We start from the raw sequence: 13,633 nt of genomic DNA on the forward strand, positions 1-13,633 counted from the left end.
TTCAGTTTTGCATCACAGGAATAAATTACTTTATAAAATATATTCAAACAGAAAACAGTTATTTTAAATTGTAATAATCTTTTACAATATTACTGTTTTTACACAGTATTTAATAAAATAAATACAGCCTTGGTGAGCAGACAAAACTTTTTAAAAACCTTACTGTTTCAAAACTTTTGACTGGTAGTGTATATATATATATATATATATATATACACACACATACACGCACGTCACATGTTGAAAAAAGTTTAGTGATATTCGATATATATCTTAATATTCCTACTAAATAAATAGATTGCTCTGAAATGGCTTAAAAGTTACTAAATGAAAAGAAAGAAAAATCAGACATTTCATAATAAATGTCATGTAATAATGAAAAATATATCATGCATATATTGTTGTTCTTGAACAACATTACCTACAATATCAAAAATATTATCTAAAATAATGCTGTTTTTATCACATATATTATGCCATGTAGTCACTTCTGTGAACACTGTTTAGTGATAGTAGAGAATTCTGATTGTGAATCAATGTAAATCAGATTTAGAAAAATGTACTGAACACACAAATTCTGACACTATTTTTGCTAAGTTTAAATAAGAAAACATTATTAAATCATCTCAATGTCTAATAAGTTGAATTCAGATTTAGAGTGGTGAAGCCCTATGCAGTTAGTGAATAAGACAAGATGTTTGCACTGAAATACAAATTACCAAGTGTTACAACATTTTACCCCTGTGTGTCCATCATTCAGGAGGTATTCCACACCACAGAGATCTTCCAAAAACAAATGTGATTTACTACAGCTCAAATTACTGTCATACCCCCATAGGAATTTACCTAAGGCATTCCCTAAATCACCGTAGGTATCATGTGCAGTCACAAAAATATGCTGAGTCTCCATTTGTGTCCTACAAAAAGACACCAAGTATTTGGGAGTGGTGAGAGAGATGAACATAGTGCTAACCGTGTGCGTTTTCCATTGAGCTACCAAGTGTTCCTCAGTCCTCTCTCCATCCCTGCTCTCCAGCTCACTGCTGAGGTTCTGGACCAGGGATCGGACCTGCGCCAGGTCCGCCCACAGCTCCTTACAGCGGTTTGAATACTTGCTCTCAGAGTCCAGTGAGCTCTGGAGCTCTTCTTTAATCTCCACCAGCGCTTGGCGTAACTTCTGCCAGTCCAGCCTCAACTCCTCCATCTCTTTTGTGATCTTCTCCGCACCTGCTGGAGACGTGTTGGCCTTCACCACTTCAGACAACTTTTCAATGTGCTGGAGAGTGAGTTCTTCTTTGGCAATACTTGCGTCCAGCTCCTGATAGAGATAGGAGGGGTGGAAAATATTGAATTACTTATGATTCATTTCACATATTCTTCATAATATGTTTGCAACAAGGCCTCTAGACATGGCATGAGAAGTGGAATGTGATACAATAGCCAAAGAAGTCCATCTAGATGTGTACACAGACTAGTAATTGATGCAGATTGAATATACAATAACTACTAAAACTCATACAATCATTGTAATTGTTAACTAAAGCTATAGCTAAATATAGTAAAAAATAGTTTTCAGTAATTGAAATAAAGTTGACAAAATAAAACAAATACTGGATAATTAACTTAAACGAAAATTAGAAATGCTGCCTTGGCAACTAACTGAATTACTTAAAAAAAAAAAAATGCTATATATATATATATATATATATATATATATATATATATATATATATATATATATATATATATATATATATATATAAAATAAATAATAATAATAATAATAATAATAATATGTCAACAACATATGACAAAATTACTAAAACTTAAAACTAAATTTTAAAATGAAATCTGAAAATGTAAAAATAAAGCAAATTCAAAATATTAATAAATACTATAATAGTATATTAATAATATGAAAATAGAAACTGAATCTAGCACTGTATATAATCTACAATTATATTAAAATATATATATTGATATTAATAATTGTTACTTGCTTTTTATCAATAATTATTATTAACTAAAATTAATTATAGTTATTATAAGTTTTAAATCATTTTGTTTTTGTTCCACATTTTCAGTTCACACCATCAAGTACCATCAAGTTCACATTCTGTCAAACTCTAACCACGTCATATAAAAATATGCAAAATGGCAGCGGCCACGACAGTGAAAGTCAGGCCAAGTTTATTTGTTTAGCAATTTTCAAAATACATATTGTTTCAAAGCAGCTTTACTGAAAATCATTACTTAATCCTCCAGGGAGCAAGCCAAACTTAACTGTGCCAAGGAAAGAAGCCGCATAAGATAGAGGTAGTCAGGGAGATACCTTGACAAATTTGATTATGGTTGATTTTATTGTTCAATATTTTGCATGGGAATATAGAAATGAATTAATGTAATGATGGAGTATCTTCCTGTCAACAACAACAAAGACATGGATCCAATTTGGCATGTTGGACGTTGCTATGGAAACAAAGAATGAGTCCAAGGATGTGAACAGCTCAGAAAGGAATTTATGTGTTGTCAGCTCATAGTTTTATTTTATTCTGATGAGACCATTAAGTACTACAAAATGGAGTATATTATAGTGAAGCATAATTTTCTTTGGGTGTTTAGCAATAATAGTATTTATCCTACTTCCTCATTATTCCTTCAAGTTCCTCAACATAGAATTTGTGTTTATTCATGAATCACTTTTGCATCTAAGATTGCAATACATGTTTTACTTAACTGGGGTACTGCGTGTTTACATTGTACTAGACTAGTTTTAGACATAGTATTAGACATAGTAATACAATTTTACACATGACCCCTTTAATACAGTAGCCCGAAGTGAAAATGAGGACACAAATTAGCAAGTACTCAGCCAAACTTATCCACAATTTGACTTCCAAATCAGGGATGATTTTCCCAGTTGACCATTCTGACCTCCCCTCCCCCAAATAAGTAGGTCAGTGTACCTGCAGGGCTTTCAGCCTATTCTGTGTCGTATCCTCCATGTCACTGAAACGTCTGACTTCTCCTGTTTTAGACACAAGCCAGGTTTGGAATTTATGAATGCAACTTTGGTATTGCTGGTGCTCCTCTGCTACCTTCTGTGCCAATGCCAACCTTTCCTGCAATTAATGCATTTCAATTAAAAGACAAAGTCATATCTTTGACATTAGTATTATTTTCAATTTGATAAACTCATTTATGCAGGTAACATCAATAAATATAAAATTTATGCATTAAGAAGGTCAACATCAATACAGATTATAAATTATACACTACCATTTAAATGTTTTAAATAAATCTATGATACAATAAGTGCCGGTAAATATTTTGCAATTATTTGCAATTTGCAAGATTATATTTCTATTTCAAATAAATACTGTTCTCTCTCTTTTTGACTTTCTATTCTTTCTAATGGCTGCTGAAATTCAGCTTTGTCATCACAATGGTGAAATACATTTTAAAATATTTAGAAATCAGTTGGGCAGTTTTAATTTACATTTTAAAATATTTTCAAATAGAAAACAGTCGGGCAGTGCTCCGACATGTGGCGTGGTTTTGCTTCGGGCGACCTGAGTTCGAGTCCCGGCTCGTGGACCTTTCCGATCCCGTCCCCCTCTCTCTCCCACTTCACTATCATATCTTAATAAAGGCAAAAATGCCTTTGAATTGTAAATTTATTTCACAATGTTAATGTTTTACTGTATTTTTGATCAAATAAATGCAGTCTTGGTGAGCATACCTCCTTTCAAAACCATTTAAAAAATCTTACCGAAAAAAAAAAACAAAACTATATGTAGACCCCTAATAATACATACATTCTTTCATAATAACTATGGAAGAGCAACACAAGTTATAGCCAGTCAGTGAAAGTAGTGGAGAACTGAAGGGCAATGTACCTTGAAACTAGATAAACTGAATGACCTTCAAAAGTGGATATAAAAGATATGGAAGATAGAAGATTAAAGGGCTGTTTTTTTTTTTTACTTATTTAACAACCTTATAAAACATTAACAATAGAATGCAGCTTCAAAAGGTTTTCAAATCACTGAAATGCGTAATTTTAATGTAGAACAAAGGCATTACCTTAATTCCCTTAAAACTCTAAAATATTCTGAAATGATTCAACACACACACACACACACACACACACACACACACACACACACACACACACACACACACACATCTGTTCTGGTTGTCAGTGGTAACTAAATTACTGACCTGAACAGATGAAGGTTTACCTGTGCTCGGTCTCGAATGTGGTTATAGGCATCTTGAAGACCTTGCTGAGCCTGCTCATTTACACTGGGGTCCTCGGTCCGGTTGAACAGGGCTGCAGCCTCATCCAGGAGCCTCTCCAGAAACTGAGCCTGGGCTTGGATGTCACTGTGAAGGACCCGCAGATGATCTACCTGCCACAGCTTCTCTTGGAGACCCAGCTGCATCTCAAGCAGGGGCTCCAGAGCCCTGTGCATCTTTTCCAGCCACATCCCAAACTCCTCATGGGCCTTCAGGTATTCACTCCAGTGTAGCCACACCCACTCGATACGACTATCAGAGGGGCAAAAAAATATGAAATAAATAAATACTTTTACATTTTATATTCTGATTAGTCAACCATGCCATTCTGTAGTCAAATATTGTTGTATAATGACTTTAAATTTAATAAATATTTTATACATAGCTGTGCTAGTTACATGTTTCTCGTACCTGCACATAATACTATATATTAGAGCTGCATGATTCTGGATAAATTGAGAATCATGATTATTTTCAAATAGACATCACAGTTCTGAATAGACAACCAAACAAAACATGTAATTTACTAGAGTATCGAACAAAATGGTAATTGCTGCAGTCTATTTAAAAATATTTAATTAATTCGAATTTTAAAATTTGGTTTGATTGAATGATTCAATGACTCACTCATAAAGACTTCACTTGTTTCATTATTGGATGAATCAGCATTTTTGAACAAATCTCTTTACATTGAATGATTCAATGTAAATAGGCTTTTTTTTAACAGTCACTTGTCACCACCTACTGGCGTAACAATGTAATTGATACAACCTTTGTTTTCAGCGTCAAGTTATTTTCAAAATGTGATTTACTTTTTGATCGTTATACCATAGACATCAGTGTTTATATCCAAAATATGAACTATCCCAAGTAATTGAACAATACAAGTAATTGAAATAGCTCAACACAATGAATGTTTTAAGTAGTTTCCCTAAATTCCAAAAAAAAAAAAAAGCAACTTTTAATGACTTCTGCAGTCTAAAAATTATTCAACCCCCTTCATGGCAAGTATTTTTAGTACTTAGTAGAGCACCCTTTTTGCTGTTGTGAACTAGATGCATAGCCAGACACCAGCTTCTGGCAGCATTCCTGAGGAATCTTAGCCTATTCCTCAGGAGCAATGGCCTCCAGTTCAGTTCTGTAATACTCTTAGGTTTGCGAGCTACAACAGCCTTCTTCAAAACCCACCAGAGATTTTCTATGGGTTTCAAGTCAGGTGACTGGGATGACCTCTGTAGAATCTTCCAGGACTTCTTCTGCAACCAAGCCTTGGTGGAATTTGAGGTATGCTTGGGATCATTGTCCTGTTGGAAGGTCCAATGATGCCCAAGCTTCAGCCTTCACACATATGGCATGATATTTTCTCCAAGGATTTCCTGATACTTCAAATGAATCCATCTTGCTTTCCACACGCTTTCTAGTGCCAGAAGATGCAAAGTACCCCAGAGCATCACCATGCTTAACTGTAGGCAGTGTTCTTTCACACTGTAAAAATGTAAAAACTTCAAAATACTGTATTTTTTACAGTAGTAATCACAGTATGCTACTACTGTAAATTTAATCACAGTAATTTGCTGGCAGCAATTTGCAAATGGCTATTCCACAGTATGCTTACTGTAAATTTAATCACTTAAACAATATTGTTACTATGATTTCTATTACAGTATTAATCACAGTATTATTAGTGCTGTATTTTCATAACAGCAAAAATAAGATTACTGTTAACAGGCATTACTGCTTTAATTTTGTGTACTTTAAAATGAAGACACCGTTTTTGTCACAAAATGACATTTAAAACTTTTAATATACCACTAATCCATAGGGCCAAAAAGGTCCAGTTTTGTTTCATTGCTCCACAGAACAGAATCCAAAAACTTGTCTTATTTATATGATTTTGAGCATACTGGAGCCAACTTATCTTGTGCTTTTGGGTCAGTAGTGGTGTACGTCTTGGAGTTCTGACATGGAAACCGTTTGCGTTTAGTACATGCCAAACTGAAACCTCAGTGCCTGTTGCCACCAACTCTTGCTGCAGGTCTTTTGCAGTCACTCTAGGGTTCGTCTCAGAAATATGGTTGCAGCCTCTGATAACTTCCTTTAACTTTGGACTTGCAAACTATGCTTCCAACAGTGTCTCTAGGAACATTTAGTTGCCTTCGCTATTGTATCCTGTTCCATGTTTGTGAAGGGTGATGATCTCTTATCTTAGCTTTTTGGACCATTCTTTTGACTTTAAACGTGACACTCAACAAACCTAGCCAGTTCAGATATTTCATGTGTTCTAGCTCAAGCACACCTGGTGCAACTAATGAAGCCCTTGATTAGTTGCATCAGGTGTGCTTGAGACAACACCTGTTTTGCAGATTTGTGCTGTTGTGAGGGATTCTATTCAGGTGGCTGAATAGCAGAAGTCATTAAAAGTTGAATTTTCAGTTGAATTTGGGGAAACCACTTGAAACATTTGTTGTGTTGAGCTATTTCAATTACTTTTGTTTGATTTGTTCATTGCAAACAGCTGAAAGTCTGTAAATTTAGCCAATAAACCTGATTTGCAATGGGGGTTGAAAAAATAAATAAATAATATTTTATTTAATTTATATATATATATATATATATATATATATATATGAAAAATGTATATATACAGTACATATGTTAAAACAGGATATGTTTCCCTTAAGGACAGTTCTTTTTGGATGGAGCAAAATAATTTGTGTAAAAATGATTGTTAAAAAAAATATCTGATTGAAACTCATGTAAACACAAAAGTTCCTACATCTGAGGTAAAAGAACCAAAAAGATCCATCAGGAACGGCCAGTGGCTGTAGTAATATAGTGGCAAAAGTCATATTGCAAATGTCACCATATAAAAATACTTTTTTAATATAGGAAGACACTTTTAAGTATCATTTAAGTACAAGTGAATTTGATTGATGATACATTGGTGATATGATTGGTCAACCTGTGGACAAAATCTGTACCTGTGACAGTGAATGATGTAGGTTAACGTCTCCTCCCAAAGCACTTTCAGATCTTTGAGTTTGGAATGAGTCTGATTCTTCATCTCTTCATCCCCATTTCGAAGCAGAGCTTCAGAAGCCACAAGCACCCTGTCCATCTTCACATGCCCTTCAGGCTCTGAGCAATGGATTTTCTTTACAACAACGAAAAGTCATGCTTAATTGACAATTTAAAATGATGAGATTATATAGAATTTATCTCTGTGAAATAGAGCTGCAGGATTCTGGCTAAATTGGGAATCAATTCTGAATATACAACAAAATAAAAAAACATGTAATTTACTAGAAGTGAACTTATGACAAATGTTATTTGTTGTAATCTATTTAAAATATTTAGTTAATTAAATATATATATATATATATATATATATATATATATATATATATATATATATATATATATATATATATATATATATATATATATATATATATAAAATTCAAATATTGAATGAATGATTCAATGACTCACTAATTAAGACTTCACTTGTTTCATTACTGGATGAATCAGTGATAATCAAGATAATGAAAAATACAATTTTTAGCTACTGGTGGTATAACAATGTAATTGATACAGTCTTTATTTGAAGAGTCAAGCCACTATTTTGATCACTACTGTAGACTTCAGTGTTAAATCTGAATTATAAACTTTTATCCCATCACTTCTGTGATGATTTTAAATATAGTAACACAAAAAAACTGATACTGTGCGGTTGAAAAAAAGACTGTTTGTGGATCTGTTTCATTCCTATACATGACAACTGCTATACATATCTATACATGGCAACTGATTCTACTTGTCAAAGGTTTAATAGACATAGCCAAATTATTGTCATTTAGGAATAAGATCACATGGGTTTTTGAATCGAGATTACAACCTTTCAAAGATTAATCATGCAGCTCTACTGTGAAATGATCACAACAGCTTCTTTAGCAAACATGAGACACATTTGAGAAACTGAGATGGTTCTATTTCAGCACTACCATGCCCACAATAGGTTAAAGGTCAAGGAAGGTCTCACCTCTGTCTCTCGGAGCCTGACCTCCAGCGCTGATCTGGGCCCTTGGGTGTTATCATTTTGTTTAAGCCTCTCCTGGATGGCCTGCATCCAGGACAGGGCTTCCTCCAAACTTTCCCTGAACTCATGCTGCTCTTGCTGGGTCATTAGGTTAAGGCTGACCTAATGCAAAAACATAGGGGTCACATTTTCTACATTGCAAAAAAACCTGTGAATTTAGTAAAGACAACCCTATGGAATTATGAATTGTGTCTTGTTTAAAATTAAAATTAAGAGAACAAACGAACAGTGTTATATTGACATGATCTGACTAGAACTTCGTAAAAAATTAAAGTTAATTCACAGTTTATTAAAGTTAGGATCACGAAAATGGCAATGCAAAGACTTTTTTCCACAACTTGGCACTTTAAAATGTCTTGAAATTCTCAAAGGAATCTCTATGGTTTTGTTGCTGACGTAATCCCTTTGTTTGTATCAGTCTTGTATTTAATACTACATGACATGTGAATTGGTGGGTGGGGCTAAAGAGGCAATGATGTAGAAGTAGGCGTCGATCTTCTTCTGAGGTGGTTTTTCATCGCACTATGACGTAATAATGTGAAAAATGAAAAATTTGAAAAAGTCGTTTTCTGAGCTTGGTTTCAAAAGCTGTTTGTGGACTAATGAGGAAGTTTTGAATTCTAAAAATGACAGGACACTTTTATAATACAATGGCAAAAGATCAAGGAAAATTGGATTTCTCAATTTGAAGAAGGCAATAGTTTTATCTACTTGAATGGGGAAAGACTGAAATCTGGAAAATTATTGGTCAAAATTATGTCCCTATAACATTTCAAATTTGTGATATAACCTGAAAACAATGGTATCAAATTGTGCTTCTTAGCTTAAATCACAAAAAAAAAATAATTATATATTATTTAGGGAAAGGGCTGGATGATTATGACCTGAAAATTAAATCTCGATTAATTGAACATTTTACCTCGATTACGATTAATGAACGATTATTTTGTTTGTTTTTTTTTTTTTTTTTTTTCACTTGCAAGGTTTGTACCGTAATTATGCTTGACTATTAAAGGTGGTATATTTTTCCATAATGAAAGAGTGCTCTGACATAGCTCACTTTCAGCAGTTATTTTATCTATGGTTGGTTCGTAACATTTCTTACAGATTTATGCTCGTTGTAAATCAGATACAGATAAATTAGCACAGTACCCGTACGTAATGGGAGCGATTGCATTTGCGAATCAGTCATACTGTCTGTTTTGAATTGTGTAACTGTGAGTTGTAAGTAGTCACTACAAAAGTAGAAAAATACATGCTATAAATGTTGACTTTCTAAGCTACTTAAGTGATAAATCACAAGACAGCGCTGACAACTAGATTCTGCGTTCCTCTCTGTGCACGCGATCTTCATGTGATGTGCAGCTACTGTAAGCAGTAGCTCAATATAATAATAATAATAATTTACAAAGTTTAGTGAAGACGCAAGTGAAAGTGATCTCACTTCAGGGCTCACCGCTCGTGCACCGTCTGTGTGTGTTGACTCTGTGTTCGCCTCTGTGTTGCTTCCATGCCGCTGACTGGACGGAGCCGAGTCACGTGACTACACATGCGGTAGTATGTTTTTAAGGGGAAAGTATTAACAGGATTAAAAAACCTGAAATAACCAACATGGGCAAATTACTTTAGTTAAAGGTTCTAAATTTCAGTTTAGATTACTTCTCGATTAATCGCCCAGCTCTACACGCTGTTTCATTTCGTAAATGGCAATCCATTGACCATACTGTTTTTGCTGAATCCATTGCCTCTTTGTTAGATGGGTTGTCTTCAGCTCCCCTTGAGGATAAAATTGTTCTGTTAAATAATGCCCACACTGCCAATTTGAACACATTTGCTCTTTTAAAATCATACACCGTCTCTATTGTACACTCAGCTCCTTGGTATAATGACGATCTGCGCTCATAGTGGTGCCTTCACAATTGAAAAAGCAAGATCTTCCTACTTTTCACAGATTATTGAATATAATCAAAATAATCACAGACAGCTCTTTCACACTATTAATAGTCTCCTCAAAGCTGATGTTGATAATTCTCCAACTGCATCAGTTCAGTTATGCAATGATTTTCTCATCTTTCAAATCTTCCATTCTTGGCAAAAAATTTAGAGCGTGTTGTGGCTTCTCAATTACACAATAATTTAACTGTTAATAACCTTTTTGAGCTCCGTCAGTCCGGGTTTTGGAAATTGCAGAGTACTGAGACGGCCTTTGTTAAAGTAGCTAACGACCTGTTATTTGCATCAGACTCCGTCGATCACTCACTACTACTTAGATTTGAATCTGTCTTTGGTGTAACAGAGACTGCTCTGGACTGGTTAAGATCCTATTTTTCTGATCACAGTCACTTTGTTTTTATGGATGGGACACAGAGGTTGGTTCTGATGTCCCCAAGGGCTCTATTCTTGGTCCTTTGATTTTTAGTATTTATGTTTTCCCACTCGGTCAATTATTGAGATCTCTTGACCTTAACTATTATTTTTATGCAGACGATACCCATCCACTCAAAACCAGGAGGACATCTCTAAAACTATATTTCAGAGATTAAGATATGGATGTCTAAGAACTTCCTGTGCTTAAATAGTTGCAAAACTGAAGTCATGCTTCTTGGCTCTTCCCATCAACTGCGTAATGCTGGTTCTTTCGCTTTGTCTGTTGATGGTGTTGCCTTGGAGTTACAAAGTAAATTTAGAAAATCTTTGAGTTATTTTTGATGCCAGTCTGTCGTTTGAGTCATTTGTGCAGAGCACTGTTAAGACCTTGTTCTTTCATCTCAGAAATATTGCACGTCTATGACCTATACTGTCTTTTTCTATTGCTGAAAGGTTTATTAATTCATTTGTATTCTCATGAATAAACTTTTGTAATGCCCTTCTTCTTGGAGTTTCCAAATCCTGTATTAACAAACTTCTGCAAATCTGCAAAATTCGGTAGCTAGAATTTGTCTGAGGCTAGGACTGTTGACCATATAACCCCTATTTTGGCATCGTTGCATTGGCGACCAGAAAGATTCTGTGTTGGTTTTAAAATCCTTATGTTAACATGCATTTGCATGGTCTGGCACCTCAGTACTTGGCTGACCTTTTAACATCTAGTCACAACTTGCGTTCCTCTCAAAGTGGACTATTGCTAAAACATTTCCTAAAACACGGCTTCACTCTAAGGGTTTTCTCATCTTATGCCCCCAAATTGTGGAATTCTCTCCCGTCTAACATCAGGAAAGCAAATTCATTAGTCATCTTTAAATCATGTCTTTTTATTTCAGGATTGCTTTTAATTGACTAATTTTGTTTTATTTTGTTATTTATTCAGTGTTATTTCATGCTTCTTTTTCTGTGTTGCTCTGTACTTTGTGATTTATTATGTTGTGCTTGCTTGTGTTGTTGTAAAGAGATTTGAGAAAGCAATTTTTAAAGGCGCTATACAAAATAAATGTATTATTATTATTATTATTATTATTAACAATGTTTTACAAAGCACAAAGTTTTTCAAATTGATAAGAATTTTTTCTTGAGCAGCAAATCAGCATATTAGAATGATTTCTGAAGGATCATGTGACACTGAAGACTGGAGTAATGATGCTGAAAATACACCTTTGCCATCACAGAAAACAGAAGAAAGTGTAATTTTAAATTGTAATAAATAATGGTTTACTGTATTTTCTATCAAATATATGGAGCCTAGCAGCAAAAGAGACAAATCTTATTGACCCTAACTTTTGAATTTGTACATCAGGGCCTGAATTTCAGCGCGGGTATCGTGCATCATTAAACACATTCCCGCAGGTTTCGTGATTTTAAAGCGGGATATTCTCGCAAACATTTATGCAATAGGCCTTATAGCAGGTTGAATGAGAAGCCTAAATTAATCCACAAAGCTTATCAAATCAAATCAGTTAAAAACTTTCTGCGAGACATAATTTCACAAACAGCGTGAGTGTTTCTCTCTCAAAATGTGCAAATGGCTTCACATCACCACATTGCGTCTTAATCCCTCATTAGCAAATAGATACACAAAAAAAAACTTAATACAATGTCATAAATCACTATTTTCCAGAAACTCCAAATTAGATTAACCTCAAAATGGTTTCGACTGAATAAATCTCATAAATATTGATTTTCAGATGAAATGACAAAATAAAAATAGTGTAGCCATTCATCAAAAGTGCTGAGATGAGATTTTGTGCCATCTATGAAAAAAATAAAGAAGGGCTCAGGGGGAACAATCTCACCCCATACCCTATGTGTATATATACAGTACAGTCCAAAAGTTTGGAACCACTAAGATTTTTAATGTTTTTAAAAGAAGTTTCGTCTGCTCACCAAGGCTACATTTAATTAAAAATACAGTAAAAACAGTAATATTGTGAAATATTATTACAATTTAAAATAACTGTGTACTATTTAAATATATTTGACAAAGTAATTTATTCCTGTGATGCAAAGCTGAATTTTCAGCAGCGTTACTCCAGTCTTCAGTGTCACATGATCCTTCAGAAATCATTCTAATATGCTGATCTGCTGCTCAAGAAACATTTATGATTATTATCAATGTTGAAAACAGTTGTGTACTTTTTTTTCAGGATTCCTTGATGAATAGAAAGTTCAAAAGAACGGCATTTATCTGAAATACAAAGCTTCTGTAGCTTTATACACTACCGTTTAAAAGTTTGGGGTCAGTAAGAATTTTGATTTTTATTTTTTAAAAGAAATTAAAGAAATGAATACTTTTATTCAGCAAGGATGCATTAAATCAATCAAAAGTGGCAGTAAAGACATTTATAATGTTACAAAAGATTAGATTTCAGATAAACACTGTTCTATTGAACTTTCTATTCATCAAATAATCTTGAAAAAAATATTGTACACAAATATTTTGTACAATTGTACACATTAAATGTTTCTTGAGCAGCAGATCAGCATATTAGAATGATTTCTGAAGGATCATGTGACACTGAAGACTGGAGTAATGATGCTGGAAATTCAGCTTTGCATCACAGGAATAAATTACTTTGTGAAATATATTCAAATAGAAAACAGTTATTTTAAATTGTAATAATATTTTACAATATTATTGTTTTTACTGTATTTTTAATTAAATAAATGTAGCCTTGGTGAGCAGATGAAACTTCTTTTAAAAACATTAAAAATCTTAGTGGTTCCAAACTTTTGGCTGTACTGTATATACACCCAAATAATTCGAGCCATTATTGTGTTCAATGAGATAAGCGTCAAATA

The 13,633-nt window shown here is 33.8% G+C and overlaps 1 protein-coding gene across 3 annotated transcripts in view; it reads right to left on the bottom strand.

Annotated features, from left to right (window-relative positions):
• The window catches only part of syne3 (spectrin repeat containing, nuclear envelope family member 3), a 41,184-nt gene that overhangs the window by 26,030 nt on the left and 1,521 nt on the right, over positions 1-13,633 (bottom strand). For 2 of the 3 annotated variants that reach the window (XR_010892527.1, XM_067367727.1), the window contains exons 2-6: positions 8,345-8,503; positions 7,284-7,456; positions 4,245-4,554; positions 2,967-3,122; positions 974-1,318 (exon numbers count right to left, since the gene is read on the bottom strand). Coding sequence is in view for 2 of the 3 variants with exons in the window: in XM_067367727.1 (XP_067223828.1) it covers positions 974-1,318; positions 2,967-3,122; positions 4,245-4,554; positions 7,284-7,456; positions 8,345-8,488 (1,128 nt within the window). In the remaining variant the exon portion in view is untranslated. Of the gene's footprint in view, positions 1-973; positions 1,319-2,966; positions 3,123-4,244; positions 4,555-7,283; positions 7,457-8,344; positions 8,504-9,857; positions 10,112-13,633 lie in introns of those variants that run through there. The other variant, XM_067367728.1, reaches the window with a different exon arrangement.

The sequence above is a fragment of the Chanodichthys erythropterus genome, chromosome 18 (genome assembly GCF_024489055.1).
Source record: "Chanodichthys erythropterus isolate Z2021 chromosome 18, ASM2448905v1, whole genome shotgun sequence".
NCBI lineage: Eukaryota > Metazoa > Chordata > Actinopteri > Cypriniformes > Xenocyprididae > Chanodichthys > Chanodichthys erythropterus.